Here is a 13949-nt window from a genome sequence, read left to right as displayed (position 1 = left end):
CTCCAGCCAACCGCTCAAGTGCCAAGTTGGGCTTTCACTCACCATCCCTGCTCTTCCCAGCTGGCTCTTCAGTTGGGTGCTGGGTGCCCAGGTGTCTCAGGCCTGAGGTTCTGTCCTCCATGAGGGCAGAGAAGCAGATTTCTCTTACAGGTCCCTCACACCTGCAGAACTGGCCTCCTGTTCGGGTGGCTCCTTCTGGTTTTATCTTATTTTGTTTCACCCAAGACGGATCCTCTCGAAGTGCCTCTCCCTCAGTCTGTGTGTGTTAGAACAGGGGCTGGTAACCCTCCTCTGATCCTTGTGAGTCCTGCCAGAGGTGCTGTGTGTCCCGAGTCAGTCTGTCAGGCTACAGCTGACCGCTTGGTTTTCTTTTGCGTTTGCCACCTGCCAGCCAGGTGAGGGGTTCTCACGCCTGCAGTGCTTGTGCAAACATCGCGGGAGATAGAGGGGAGAATGGAGAGAGCAAGGTCCAGCCAGAGAGACAAGAGCTCCTCTGGGATTGGCCAGTGCCTTCCTGCTTCACAGCAATCGGCCAGCATAAATGGACACAGATCCATCCTCGACACACAGAACCCATCAAGCCCACATCCTGATATTGGAACAACCAAAAACAGTGGTTTATAAAAAATCAACAATAATTATTGCAGTGGTCTATGAGAAACCAGAAGGTTGTCCTGATATCCAGCCCTTATGTGCAGTGTGAACTGTGCATCATCTACTAAAATACCTCGAATCCAAATACTTCATATGTTCATTCTCATTTCCCTATTTTCTGTTAAAAAATGCTTTCGGAGGTCATGTATGGTGCTCATAATGAATAACTTTAATGTCAGGTGTCTTTAAATTCAGTGTATTTATATAACATGCTACCATAGACAAACTCTGACAGTTGAAACAGTGACAAAGCAAATTTGCACAGTGTGGGATTTTACAATAAGCTGTTTAACTTAATCTCATTCCCAGATGAAAGATAAGCTGTTGTCTGGATGTATGGCATTATGTCATCTATGCGTTGTTTTAGATTGCAGTGCAACAACTTTGATCGAATGTCAGGGCATCAAATTGGAATAATTGTGTTATTTTTTGAAGTGCACATTTTGTAAAACCTAGGAATTTCGAACAGCGTTGCATGGCCAGGAGGCTGATGCTTGTGAAGGAATTGCTTCATGGTTTTCCCTAGGGCTTTGCAGAACTCAGTGCAGTCAGCGTGTGAGGAGCACAAGCACACTGGAGCTCTTTGTGAAGCCCGGTCAGGGTTAGTTTTTAGTTTCAGTGTGAAAATCCTAAAACGGGTTTCCACGAAAGCTGAGTGGAGCCATTATCCAGTCCAGTGTGTGGGTGTGACCACCGCCGTTTCTAAGTAAACTACACTAGTCTCTACAGAGACCCAAGGAAAGAGCTCTTTCCTGCACTCCACAGGCCTGCCCTGTGATCAGTGGCCCAAGCTAACTCCAGCATGCTGTATCATCTAAGCTGAAGATGACCATGAAATCATTGAAATTATCCGCTGCCCGGAACTCGTGGAGTTAGTGTGGCCAAGGTAATGGGGGAGATGAGGGTCCTGTATCACTTTGACATGTTTCTGGGAATTATATATAAGAGAGCTGCAAAGTACTTTAACTGCTACCTGTAGTTTAGAGGTTACTTTTATATAATAATAATAATAATAATAATAATAATAATAATAATAATAATAATAATAGTTCCTTCCATTTACATAGCACTTTTCTGGATGCTCCACTCAAAGCGCTTTACAGGTAACGGGGATCCCCTCCACCACCACCAGTGTGCAGCCCCACCTGGATGATGCGACGGCAGCCATAGTGCGCCAGAATGCTCCTCACACATCAGCTATCAGTGGGGAGGAGAGCAGAGTAATGAAGCCAATTCGTAGATGGGGATTATTAGGAGGCCATGATTGTTAAGGGCCAGTAAGAAATTTGGCCAGAATGCCAGTGTAACACCCCTACTCTTTACGAGAAGCGCCATGGGATTTTTAATAACCACAGAAACCTCAGTTTTACATTTCATCCAAAGGATGGTGCCTTTTTACAGTATAGTGTCTCCATCATTATACTGGGGCATTAGGACCCACACAGACTGAAGGGTGAGCACCCCCCTGCTGGCCCCACTAACACCACTTCCAGCAGTAACCTTAGCTTTCCCAGGAGGTCTCCTATTAAGGTACTGACCAGGCTCACACCTGCTGAACTTCAGTGGGGTTGCCGGCTATGAGTTGCAGGGTGATATGGCTGCTGGGTTTTATATTTGCATGTATAGGGTATGTATTGGCTGTACATTTTATATACGTAAAACCAGTCTAGCATTTCAGCTGCACTTGTGTTTTCTTGCGTATCAAGGTTAACAGACCACTGTAGAATAACTGTCATGAGAATTAACCACTCTCCTCAGTCCCACATCCTGCAGTTCCTAACAGTTCCACTAGATAGAGTAAGATTCCAGGATAGAGGCAACACAGCACCTTGATGTTCAAACAGTATGACAGTCATTTTTTCTATTTCAAGGAATAAATGCAAGAATAACTTAAATACAATTTGAATATATTGAACAAGTGTGTACTGTTCTGTAATATTTCTGTAAGAATCAGTATCTCTTTTAGAGGCCTGTAGCTTTTGCTAAAGCTGCTCTTTCTCACATGTACTCCTGACAGTGAGATTTTAAACAGATGGAACTGCTGTAGCATTAAAGTGTTGGTGGTCCTATAAATTCCCTCCAAAATAAATTACTGTGATCTATTGGAATTAAATGAGACAAAGCCAATCTGGACACAACACTTCTGTATTGATAAACTCTTACTGAACTCTGTATTGAGAACAAAAGGAATAGTTCTGGATAACACCCAATTCATGTAACAGATAAGTTTTGCTGGTTAAAAGAAAGAAGATGGAAAACAGAAACAGTTTTTTTTGGTGAGGCTCATCTTATCTCCTCTAAGGCATTTCACTCTACACAACCCTGTGATTTCTAATCTTTCCAGGTTTCTGTTAGGCGTGGGATCCAGAGAAAGACAGAGAAGAATTTGCTGTAGCCAGAAATATACTCTGACTCTGTGTTCATTTCTCTCCCAGTGAAGTTCAGTCCACACAGCCCTCAGTCCAGACACCGCTCTCAGAATGAAGCGGCTTCTCCTCCTCGCCCTGGTTGCATTCCTGGAGGCCAGGCCACAGCGACCAGGTGAGACAAAGCATTACCTCTCGAATAGCAGGAGCTGCAGCTGGACACAGGCTGAAGAGGCTTTGGAAGTTCTTTTCTTAAATGAAAGGTCAAGATTATTTCTTGTAACTGTTGTCTATATCATGAAGCTGCACCATCTCAATCTATCTTCTCAGTTATTGTAAAAAAAAAGACAAACACTGTCTTGATTTTGTTGTTATTGATAACAGTCAGTTCTCTGCAAAGCGTGACTTTTTTCTCATTTATTTATTGCATAAGCAGCAGACAGCAAATGCAAGACGGGGCCTATCGACCTGGTGTTCATCATCGACAGCTCGCGCAGCGTGCGGCCCTTTGAATTCGAGACCATGCGCAAATTCATGATTGACATCATCCACACGCTGGACGTGGGCGCCAATGCCACCAGAGTGGGCGTGGTGCAGTACTCCAGCCAGGTGCAGAACGTCTTCTCGCTCAAGAGCTTCACACGCAAGGCCGACATGGTGAAGGCCATCAACGAGATCATCCCACTGGCGCAGGGCACCATGACGGGGCTGGCCATCCAGTATGCCATGAGCGTCGCGTTCTCGCCTGAGGAGGGGGCACGGCGCGGCGTCCCCAGCGTGGCGGTGATCGTGACGGACGGGCGACCACAGGACCGGGTGGCAGAAGTGGCCGCCCAGGCGCGAGACCGAAAGATCGAGATCTATGCTGTGGGAGTGGCCAGAGCTGACATGACGTCTCTGCGCGCCATGGCCTCCCCACCTCTGAAGGACCATGTCTTCCTGGTGGAGTCCTTCGACCTCATCCACCAGTTTGGCCTGCAGTTCCAGGACAAGCTCTGCGGTAAGACATCTCTCATCTCACTCTGCACACTCCTCTTCTCCACTCTCTCCATACTCCTCCTCTTCTCCACCTCTCTCTCCTCACTCTGCCACACTTCCATCGCATCCCGCTACACTGCAACGCCCTCCCTTCACCCATACTTGGACATCATCCTCCTACATCAGTCAGGCTCTGGATATTGCTACAAGAAAACAAATGATCTCAATATGTCTCATCTGGCATTTGAAATATTGAAATTCAAATGTAAATTTGTCTTTTGTAGACCTTTTGATTTGATATTATGAAATTCATTTTTTCTTTTCTTTGTTTTAAAACATTTCCCTAACTAAAGAAAAAGAAAAGGTTTTAAAGAGAAAACTACAAAAGAAGCTGTTTCTATCTGCAGGTGTGGATTTGTGCACCGAGATGGACCACGGCTGTCAGCACATCTGTGTGAGCTCTCCTGGGTCGTATCACTGTGAATGCCGTGCAGGGTATACGCTGAATACTGACAGCAAGACCTGCTCAGGTGGGTAGCATGTAGGCTTTGGACTCTCACTGGCCAGCAATAAAGACAGGATTACATCAGGACACCTCTCTGCCAGGCCAGCGTTACAAGACTCTGATAGAAGACTTCTTCTTTCTACCCATTGGAGACCAGCCAGTGCAGTGTGCTTTTTGCAGTACCTTTAAGCTGACACGTGATTTGATCTAACTTATGCCTTAGTTTTGTTTTTGTTTACTCTGAAATATGGTTTGAAAATAAAGTGGCTTTGGTTTCATTCCAAACTTGTTTAATTTATTATCTAAATAAATGTGCATGAATGTGCAAAGAAGATTAAATAAGAAATGAACTGCAAACAGTTAAAAAAGATCAAAATAGAATTTGCTTTTTTGTCCAGCAGTATTAAAAACAGTCCATCATTCTGACACATTCTGAAAAATTATTCTTTCTCCGTATGCTTTATATTTATCTATTTACCAAGTATTCAATAAAATGTTATGTAACTTAAATTAGGCTAATAACTTTGGGACCTAATGTGAGACACAAGTCCATTACTGAACCACATGTTCAGAAAAGGCCAACAGAAAAAGATAAATTATCTGTTGTATCTCTGTGAAGTTTTTTTTTTGGTGAAGCTGCATTCCAGGATAAAGTAAAATTGTGATATTTCTTAAAAAAGGGAAAATTATTCACACACCAGAAAGTCATATATTCCTTGTTACAAGCCAGAGGTATTTCCAGAAGCCATGGCACAAGACAGAAGCACACCCTGGACAGGACACCAGTCCTTAAGAGGGTACAAGGCAGGACACACCTTGGACAGGACTCCAGTCCATCACAGGACACATCACAGGACACAAGACAGGACACACCCAGGACAGGACACCAGTCCGTCACAGGACACAAAACTGGATCACAGCCAGGACAGGACACCAGTCCATCACAGGACACAAGGCAGGACACACCCAGGCCAGGACACCAGTCCATCACAGGACAGAAGGCAGGACCATACCCTTGGATGGGACACTGGGGTCAGGGGCAGTGTTAGGAACATCAATTGACTGAGCCAAGTGTGCCTTCAGGAGGTGGGAGAAAGCGGGAAGCACTTGAATAAAAGCTGTTCTATGAGCCATGTTCTTATAAGTTCAAAACATGACAAGCACTCTGTTCTGTCAGCCAGGCTTGAATTAAACCAGTAGCCCCAAATTACATACTAAATAATGGCCTGTTGTGCCTAGTTTTCCATGCATATCTCCCCTGCTGACAACGAGGTGTCCTTTGTGTCGTGTCTCTCCTTTCCAGCCATCGACCTGTGTGCAGGGGGCAAGCACAGCTGTGAGCAGATCTGCGTCAGCTCTCCAGGGTCCTACACCTGCCGCTGCCGGGCTGGCTTCTACCTGAACCAGGACAAGATGACGTGCACAAGTTAGTGAGCGGCGCGGCTGTTCCCCAGGGCCGTCTGCAGCTGCCTTTCATCATCCCTCCCTGTCCTGCGCCTGGGCGTGATGCAATGCATGCTGCAGACAGCCGATCACGCTCTGCAAGTGATGGCACACAGCCCCATGCTGCCAGGACTCCCCCAAGAGGGGCTGTTGTGCTGTTCACAAAAATAAGACAATTACCTGTAGACGCTCTGCACTTCTCTGAATGGAAGAACTTTGTTTAAAATAATCTTTCATACAGCCCGTTTGTAAAACCATCCTCCCTGTAGGAGAGATGAGAGGGCCCTCCTGCACTGAGAGCTCTCCGTGCTGCCCCTCTGGCAACACAAAACTTTGTTTTCTACTGAAAGGAAGAAAAACAAAATGAAAAATTTAGGGTGCTATCCAGTTGGTTAGATGCTTGTTTTGATATTAAATTAAATGGCTGGCTTTTCCTAATTTTTTTTTAATTTAACACAAGCGGGCAAAGGAAGGACTTTACCATTACCATTATGCTGGGTACTTTCATCTTTCCAAAATAATAAAAGCCATCTATTTTCTTACAGCAGAAAACAATCATCTTCAAACTGGGTGCGATTCTACCGTGCTGTAATACAAAACAAGCTCTGTTTTTGAGGGATTTCATTAGACCTTTCCTGGAGCTGGGAGGCCGGAGATCTAATGACCTCTCTGCACTCTGCACTTCTGAAAGCACTGGCTGTACACATACTGCCTCTGACACGGAACTGCAGAGTCTGGATTTACTCTCCTTCACTTTTAATATTACAGTTTGATGTAACTTGCAACTGACGCAGAGGTTAGGGATTTTGAGTAGTGAGTAAACGCAAAATTGCGTGTAGTCAAGTTTTACCCCATAACCCTTCTAAACCCCCCAAAATTTGTACATGGAATGAAGAGGTGAGTGAGACCTGTATGCCATCAAGAGTCTTGACAAATCTGAACTTCAGCAAAATAAAAAAAAAAATTTACTTGGAATTGTCCAGGATAGAAAATGGTAACACTTTAGTTTGCAGATCATCTGCAAGTAAGTGATTATAAACAATCTTATAACAGTATTATTATGCTGTTAACAGTGGAATATTTAGAAAAGTAAGAGTATTATAGTACATACATATATAAGAATAATATTATAAGAAAAAAGGAGATGCTAACTGTAATACTCATACAATTTCCAATATTCTGCTACTGTTGATACCATAATTAATAAACCGTTAATAGGTTATTTATAACCACTGACCATGGAAACCTAACCTAAAGTGTTACTGAGGAGAGCACTGATGTAACTTCTCTGCAAGAGGTAAAGGTGCATCACTTCAATAGAAGCTATGGGATGTTTTGTGAACATCACATTCTCTCTCCCTTCAGTGATCGACTACTGTTCGTTTGGAAATCACAGCTGTCAGCATGAGTGTGTCAGTGTCCTGAACGGCTACTTTTGTCGCTGTAATGAAGGATACACACTCCTGGATGATGGGAAGACCTGCCAATGTAAGTTGAGATCAGCGGCTACAAAATCACTGGAAACCCTCACTGCAGAGCCCACAGTCACAAATTAATACGGAAATACAGTTCACTTGCCTTAAAGTGAGTCTGGTCGTCATGCTGACCCGTGCTTTGCTCAGAGAGATTAACAGGGTTTGTGGTTTTGTGCTCAAGACCCTTGTGTCATTATTGTCCTAGATTAGCATATTATGAGTAAATATTTTTCCTCCAAACTAAGGCATTGGAATTTCATTTCCAAATTTTTCATAAATGAAAAAAACAGGTCATGGTTAAATAAAAACTTTGGCCAAACCAACAATGGGAAATACAGTCCCAGTATTTTAAGGCAGCTTATTTAATCTTCTAACCTCTTCCATTCATAAATAAAAAATGTTTTTTTTTTAATTGTGAATTGTTGGAGCAGATCAGAGATTAGGTTCAATCCTAGGCTTTAGTTTCCATGATCATTCAATCAATTCCTCCTCCTTCCCCACCTACAGATTATTTTGGGATCAGCTCCTAAGTGTGATTGACAGATCCTACCCCCAGCCCTGAACCCCAAACGCCCACCCGTGATCCCCCAGCTCTGATCCCCAAACCCCCGGCCCTGAGCCCCAAACTCTCTGCCCTGAGCCCTAAACCCACAGCTCTGATCCCCAAACCCACAGCCCTGAGCCCCAAACCCTCAGCCCTGATGCTCCTGCAGTGCCTTTGTCTGCCCTTGGACTCACACCTGTCTCTTCCCACAGTGGAGGACCTGTGTAACACTGTGGAGCACGGCTGTGAGCACCGCTGCGTCAGCGCCCCCGGCTCCTACCACTGTGTCTGCCCTGAGGGCCAGCTGCTGCAGGAGGATGGGAAAAGCTGCAGCAGTACGTATCAGAATCACTCAGGGCGAACAGCCTCTCTCCATCTCTGCAGCTTCTCTCACTCCTGCAGGTTTGAAACACACCTTTGTGCACAATAATACAATTCCCACACACAGAGCTCTATGTCACCTCCCTCTGCTGGCAGTGCAGGCAGGATACTGGGCTTCAAAGGGCCGAGTGGCACAGAGTCTGATATCTTTCTATCATTCAAAGTCACAGGTTACATATGCCAGATTTCTGATCTTTGACAGCCTGGAATGATTACCATCAAGCAAAAGCTTACAGGTGTCTAAACACACACACAAACTAATAAAAACTCTCACATGTTCACAAAACACTGTCTGAGTGTTAGGATTGAGGGTCTCTGGAAAACACTAAAGTCAAACTGTCAGTTGTATCTGTTGTGCCTTCCCCTTCAGCCTGCAGGAGCGCCAATATCGACCTGGTGATGGTCATCGATGGCTCGAAGAGCGTGCGCCCACAGAACTTCGAGCTGGTGAAGCAGTTTGTGAACCAGGTCGTGGATTCTCTGGACGTCTCGGCCCACGGCACACGGGTGGGGCTGGTCCAGTACTCAAGCCGAGTGCGTACCGAGTTTCCACTCAGCCAGTACAAGAGTGCTGAGGACATCAAGAATGCCGTGCTGAAGGTAGAGTACATGGAGAAGGGCACTATGACCGGGCTGGCGCTCAAACACCTGGTGGAGAACAGCTTCTCTGAGGCCGAGGGTGCTCGTCCACCCAGCAAGGGCATCCCCAGAGTCGGCCTTGTTTTCACCGATGGGCGATCCCAGGATGACATCACTGAGTGGGCTAAGAAGGCCAAGGATGCTGGTGAGGACCAGGATCCTTTATCACCTAAGAACATCAAACACACTTTGTCAGCTATTTAGCTGTTTGTTATCTACCTGAAACACTTCTTTTCTTCAGTGCTTAGCTTTGTGTTTCCTGCAGTATTGAAGTAAATTACATTTTACTGAAGGTAGACATGGGGAACTAAGGTCCCAGTAAAGATTTAGTCTGCAGTGCAATGGAGAATGTGCATTTCAGCCACTCTCTTTTAAAAACTGTCTTAAGTGTTTTGTGCACTAAATGGACATTAGGAAGGATTTCTGCTGAAGATACTGTTTAGACTTTCTTGACAATATTCCTCCATCTTCTTTAGCTAGACGCCTTCTCCCTGTGTTGCCTTTCCACCCCGTCTCTCTGACTCCTCCTGGATGATCCTGGCCCTGCTCTCTCTCCTTGTCCTCCTGACCTCGGGTCTGCCCCTTCTCCCATCTCTCCCAGGCATCACCATGTACGCGGTGGGGGTGGGCAAAGCATTGGAGGAGGAGCTGAGGGAAATCGCCTCCGAGCCGGTGGACAAGCACTTCTTCTACACCACTGACTTCACTGCCATCAACCAGATCGCGGAGAACCTCAAACTCAACATCTGCGCAGGTACAGTTTACACAGAGAACACTCCCGACCTCCAGACTTCGTTTGTCCTCCTGTCTTTCAATACAATGTGATTGTATGAAATGTGACAGCTGTGGTAATCAAGGCTGGGCCTGGACAGTGCTGGGTTGCGAGACCTCTAAGGAACGCCATGTCGCTGTCTGTCAAAGGTGTTGACCAGTTGGTGAGTTTCCAGTCCAGTTCCACAGTGTGGTAACATTCAGAAACTGTGCTGTAGGAGTTGCTGTCCTTTAAACAAGTCATTAAACAAAAGTCTCCCAGCCACTTGAATTTCACAGATCCCCGGTAACTGATGGCGAGAGTAGGAGTAATAACTCCAGTGTCCAGGTTGCATCTCACTCTGGGAGAGTGACATGGGCCCTCTCCAATATGTCTGTCTCTCTGGGATCATTTGTGATGGAAAGCACTATACAAATGCAAATTATTTAACCAAATAGGTACATCTGATTATTTCTTCTTTCCTTAAAGTAAACATTTTAACAATTTCCCATGGAGTTTGGTACATTGGAAATGAGAAGGATTAATGGGATGATGGGCACAGGAGTCTGTCAGTCCTCTCTCCTCTCTCCAGACCGCCTTGCCATTGCCCTCGCTGCTTGCTAATTGATTCCAGCATCTCCGCCAGCTTTTATTTGAAGGATCCCAGAAAACATGTTTCATATGTTCCCTGGAGAGAATGAGGAGAACTGAGGTGCTTCCATGGGGTGTGCACCAGCTCACTGTCTGTCTCCTGTCTGTCTCCTGTCTGTCTCCTGTCTCAGAGGAGAGCCAGGGCGAGATTGAGGTGAAGGACCCATGTGCCTGCGAGAGCTTGGTGGAGTTCCAGCAAAGCACCTTGAGCACCCTGGAGCAGCTGACACAGAAACATATCCTTTCTAAGGCTAAGCTAGACCCACAGACCCATGGCCAGCTCTGGTCTGGCCCATATTACTGAGAGCGACAGCCATATCGCAGACACTAGGTCCAACACACAGTGCAGGGGTGGGACATGGAGCTGACACAAATGGAACATCTTGCACAGTGGCCTATGCCTCTGGGACCTCCATCTCTTTGTACTGTTTTGTCCCTTGTTGACTGCACCTTGATATTCCATAGGAGCGAGACAGAGCACTGCCTGAAAGAGAAGACAAAGTGTGTACACTGCCCCACTCAGACACTGCTGTGTGATGAGAAAGAGGGCTTCAATGACTCTTTGTGAGGATGTTCTCTGCATGCTTGACCTCTGCCCCAAGTGTCCATCTGGCTGGAAAGAGATCCTTGTGAATTTCACTCATTCGGAAGCTAATGTGCCCGCAGAAGGTTCCTTTACAGGAGAGCTGCCAAAAGTGGTTTCTTTTCACTGATTTATTATTTGTCTTTTAAATGATCACGAACACGTGATGGAGGTTGGTGAACAATGAGAGTTTTATGGCTGCAGCCTTAAGCAGGAGTTATAAAATTCAGATCCACCAGCTGTGGTCTGCCAGATTCCACATGCTGCAATGTCAATATACCAAGGCGCACTTTCTCATGACAGGTACACTAACAGCGCAGTGCTAGTTTGATATGCCCAAGATTGTTTATAGTCTTTAAAAAGAAATGAAAGCAGTGCCAGGCCAGTGAGTTTCTGTGTTTAAAAGTGTATATGTGAGAGAAGTGTGTTCTGGAGAAAAGGAGGGGCTAGAGGCCTCTTTAAATCATCAACAGCTGAAAAACCTGGAATGAGTGTTTACTGTGTTTCATATAAGCAATCAATTATCCAGTTACTGCTTATTAAGCATTGTGGAGCTATAATATAGACATGAACTGAAAGGCTGTGTGGCTGAGATCAGAACTGCACACAGCAGCATAGTGCTCTCTCCCCTGAGTCCGCTCTCTAAACACTGTGCTCTCTGAACCTAACGCTCAGTAACAGCTCACTGAAGACTAAGTAAGAGCTCAATATGACGATAGCACAACACGGGCTTTCTCTGCAAGTTCCTTAACAGCTGGCACTGGCAGGGATGACGGCCCGGCTGGAAGATCTGGAGAACCAGCTGCTGTCCAGGAAGTGAGGTGCAGATCTTCTGTTGAAGGGGGCTCCTGTCACTCGACTCTGTACTCTCTGTATTAAGGGTTCTCTGTGAACACAACCTGCTTGTATAACAGAAACACTAACATCATTCAGAACACACTGGGACCTGGCTCACAGTAGGATCTTCACCTCACACACTGTCCAGACTATGAAGGTGATGAGCCAGGCTTGGGTTTCCATTGTAAATGCTGATAAATCCCACAATCAGGCCGCTCAAGATTCATCTGTTGCTTTAATTGTTGATCATCCTGCTGATTACAATTTCTCTCTCTCTAGTTTTTTTCATAAAACCTTACCCCCCTCACTAAATTGAAAAAATAACCCTTTATCTTTCTTTTTTACAGTAAAAGAGCAAGAAACAGGCACTACTGTATATCAGCTCTAATATCTCTTAGTGGGCAGCAGAGCCAAAATCTTATCATCATGGGTTTTTATTTTATGTCTTTTAATGTAAAAGAAGTTATATTTGCTTCTTGATATAATTATTAAAAAAGGAAACTGGTATCTATGTTTCTAAATGATATATTAAATATATTTACAAAATAACTCAGTTAATCAGTTAATACAAGTATTTCATACTGTCATTTAAACTTTGCTGACACAGTTGTTTATATAAAAGAAAAAATATTTATTGAATAACAAAAGGTAAATGCAATATTGAGTCTGTTTTAAATAACAACTGTAAATATTTTTTTCTGTAATGAAAACTGAAGGAGGGATAAGTAGAGACAACACACAGCACATCCCAAACATGCACTGCAAATGGAATGGGTTTCCCTGTCTGTAAAGCCAGTCTGGGATCATATCCCTGATTTCAGGTGACAATACTCCAAGGATATGAATTCTTCAAACACCATCTTATCTGGTAAGATACCAGAAGGCTTTACAGTATCTTTATCTCAAAGGAATTGAATAGTTAATGAATTATCCATTTTGTTAATTCAGGTGGTAGTAGTCAACCCAGTATTTGCAGTGCTGTGAAGAGAGGAAGTCTCACAGGTAAAGACTGGACTGTAACAGTCTATTACGCCGCCAGTGTACATTCCTTTCCACGTTAACACCTCTCTTGCTGGGTGTGGAAAGCTATGTAGCCACAGCACTCTGAAGAACAGAGTCTTCCCTGCTCACCACAGAATGCGCAGGGTCTGCGCTCAGCCACTCCAGTGAGAACTGCTGAGTTCTCGGTGATGATGGGCAGGAACGATAAGCACATTTTTGTAATCATACAGGGTAATTCAGCTAAAGACTTATGTAAGAGAAATGCTCATGTAGTGTGCTTACCTTGTATAATGTTAATCAATGTCAAAAAGTATAGAAGACACAAAGCTGTTTCTTTGAAAGTGTCATTCATACATTGCAATCTAGGAGAGATGGTTTAGCTTGGGTAGCTTTCACATTACTTTCAACATATCCAGCTTTAGAAATCATGATCATTCCAAAGTGAAACCCTGGGGTTTTTTTAATAGCCAGTGTGGAAGAAAGTCATCATATGTTTCAAAAATACAACAAAAAAACACTGTAGCTCATATCATACTGTAGTATCATCCCTTCTCTTCTCGATGTTTCCGCATGACAGAAAGCTTTCTATGTTAATTGTTGCACATATCCCAACATAGACCAAGGATGCATTCAAAATTTAAATTCAATTGTTTTTTAAAATATATTTTTACATACGATCTGTTCCAGAACATCACAACGACAATCTTGCTGATTAAGAAAGGAATGTCCTGCTGTTATCCTGCATTCACTGCTTTTTTCTGGTGTTACTGTGAGGTGATAGCAAGGCCACAAACTGAATTAATCCTGTGAATGAGATTATAGGCCAGATGTTCAATCTTATGTTCAATATTAGAAGAGTCATCCTCTATAAACCAGATTTTTATATTTCCATATAAAAGAGGGAAATATAAAAGCTCCATTAAAATTCTGCTCTTGCTGGATTTCTGTACTAATATTTCTTTGCTCCTGTGTTGTATTTTAAATAAAGAAAATTCTACTTTTCTGCAGATGTTTCTGCAGATATTTGTGAAAATTTGTGAACTCAGACTACCATATTATTTAATATGTAACTCTATATACTGTTTTTATCTGTATATTTCCTAACAATCATTTTTGTAATAAAATAATTAAAAAAATAAA

General features: G+C 44.0%; 2 protein-coding genes across 4 annotated transcripts in view; one reads left to right on the top strand and one right to left on the bottom strand.

Moving 5' to 3' along the window:
• The window catches only part of rbpjl (recombination signal binding protein for immunoglobulin kappa J region-like), a 15322-nt gene extending 15144 nt beyond the window's left edge, over positions 1–178 (bottom strand). The window contains exon 1 of the mRNA XM_088607997.1: positions 43–178. Within this exon, the coding sequence (XP_088464123.1) occupies positions 43–121 (79 nt within the window). The 5' untranslated portion in view covers positions 122–178. The remainder of the gene's footprint in view (positions 1–42) is intronic.
• matn4 (matrilin 4) overlaps positions 1–13949 on the top strand; it is a 17302-nt gene extending 3353 nt beyond the window's left edge. For 2 of the 3 annotated variants that reach the window (XM_088607994.1, XM_088607995.1), the window contains exons 2-11: positions 3090–3195; positions 3457–4020; positions 4406–4528; positions 5807–5929; positions 7312–7434; positions 8178–8300; positions 8717–9130; positions 9587–9739; positions 10519–10623; positions 11732–13949. In XM_088607994.1, the coding sequence (XP_088464120.1) occupies positions 3135–3195; positions 3457–4020; positions 4406–4528; positions 5807–5929; positions 7312–7434; positions 8178–8300; positions 8717–9130; positions 9587–9739; positions 10519–10623; positions 11732–11790 (1848 nt within the window). In that variant the 5' untranslated portion in view covers positions 3090–3134 and the 3' untranslated portion in view covers positions 11791–13949. The remainder of the gene's footprint in view (positions 1–3089; positions 3196–3456; positions 4021–4405; positions 4529–5806; positions 5930–7311; positions 7435–8177; positions 8301–8716; positions 9131–9586; positions 9740–10518; positions 10624–11731) is intronic. The other variant, XM_088607996.1, reaches the window with a different exon arrangement.

Source organism: Lepisosteus platostomus, chromosome 15 (assembly GCF_059453375.1).
Source record: "Lepisosteus platostomus isolate fLepPlt1 chromosome 15, fLepPlt1.hap1, whole genome shotgun sequence".
NCBI lineage: Eukaryota > Metazoa > Chordata > Actinopteri > Semionotiformes > Lepisosteidae > Lepisosteus > Lepisosteus platostomus.
The sequence above is the reverse complement of the archived record's forward strand: the minus strand, read 5'-3'. Positions and strand labels throughout refer to the sequence as shown.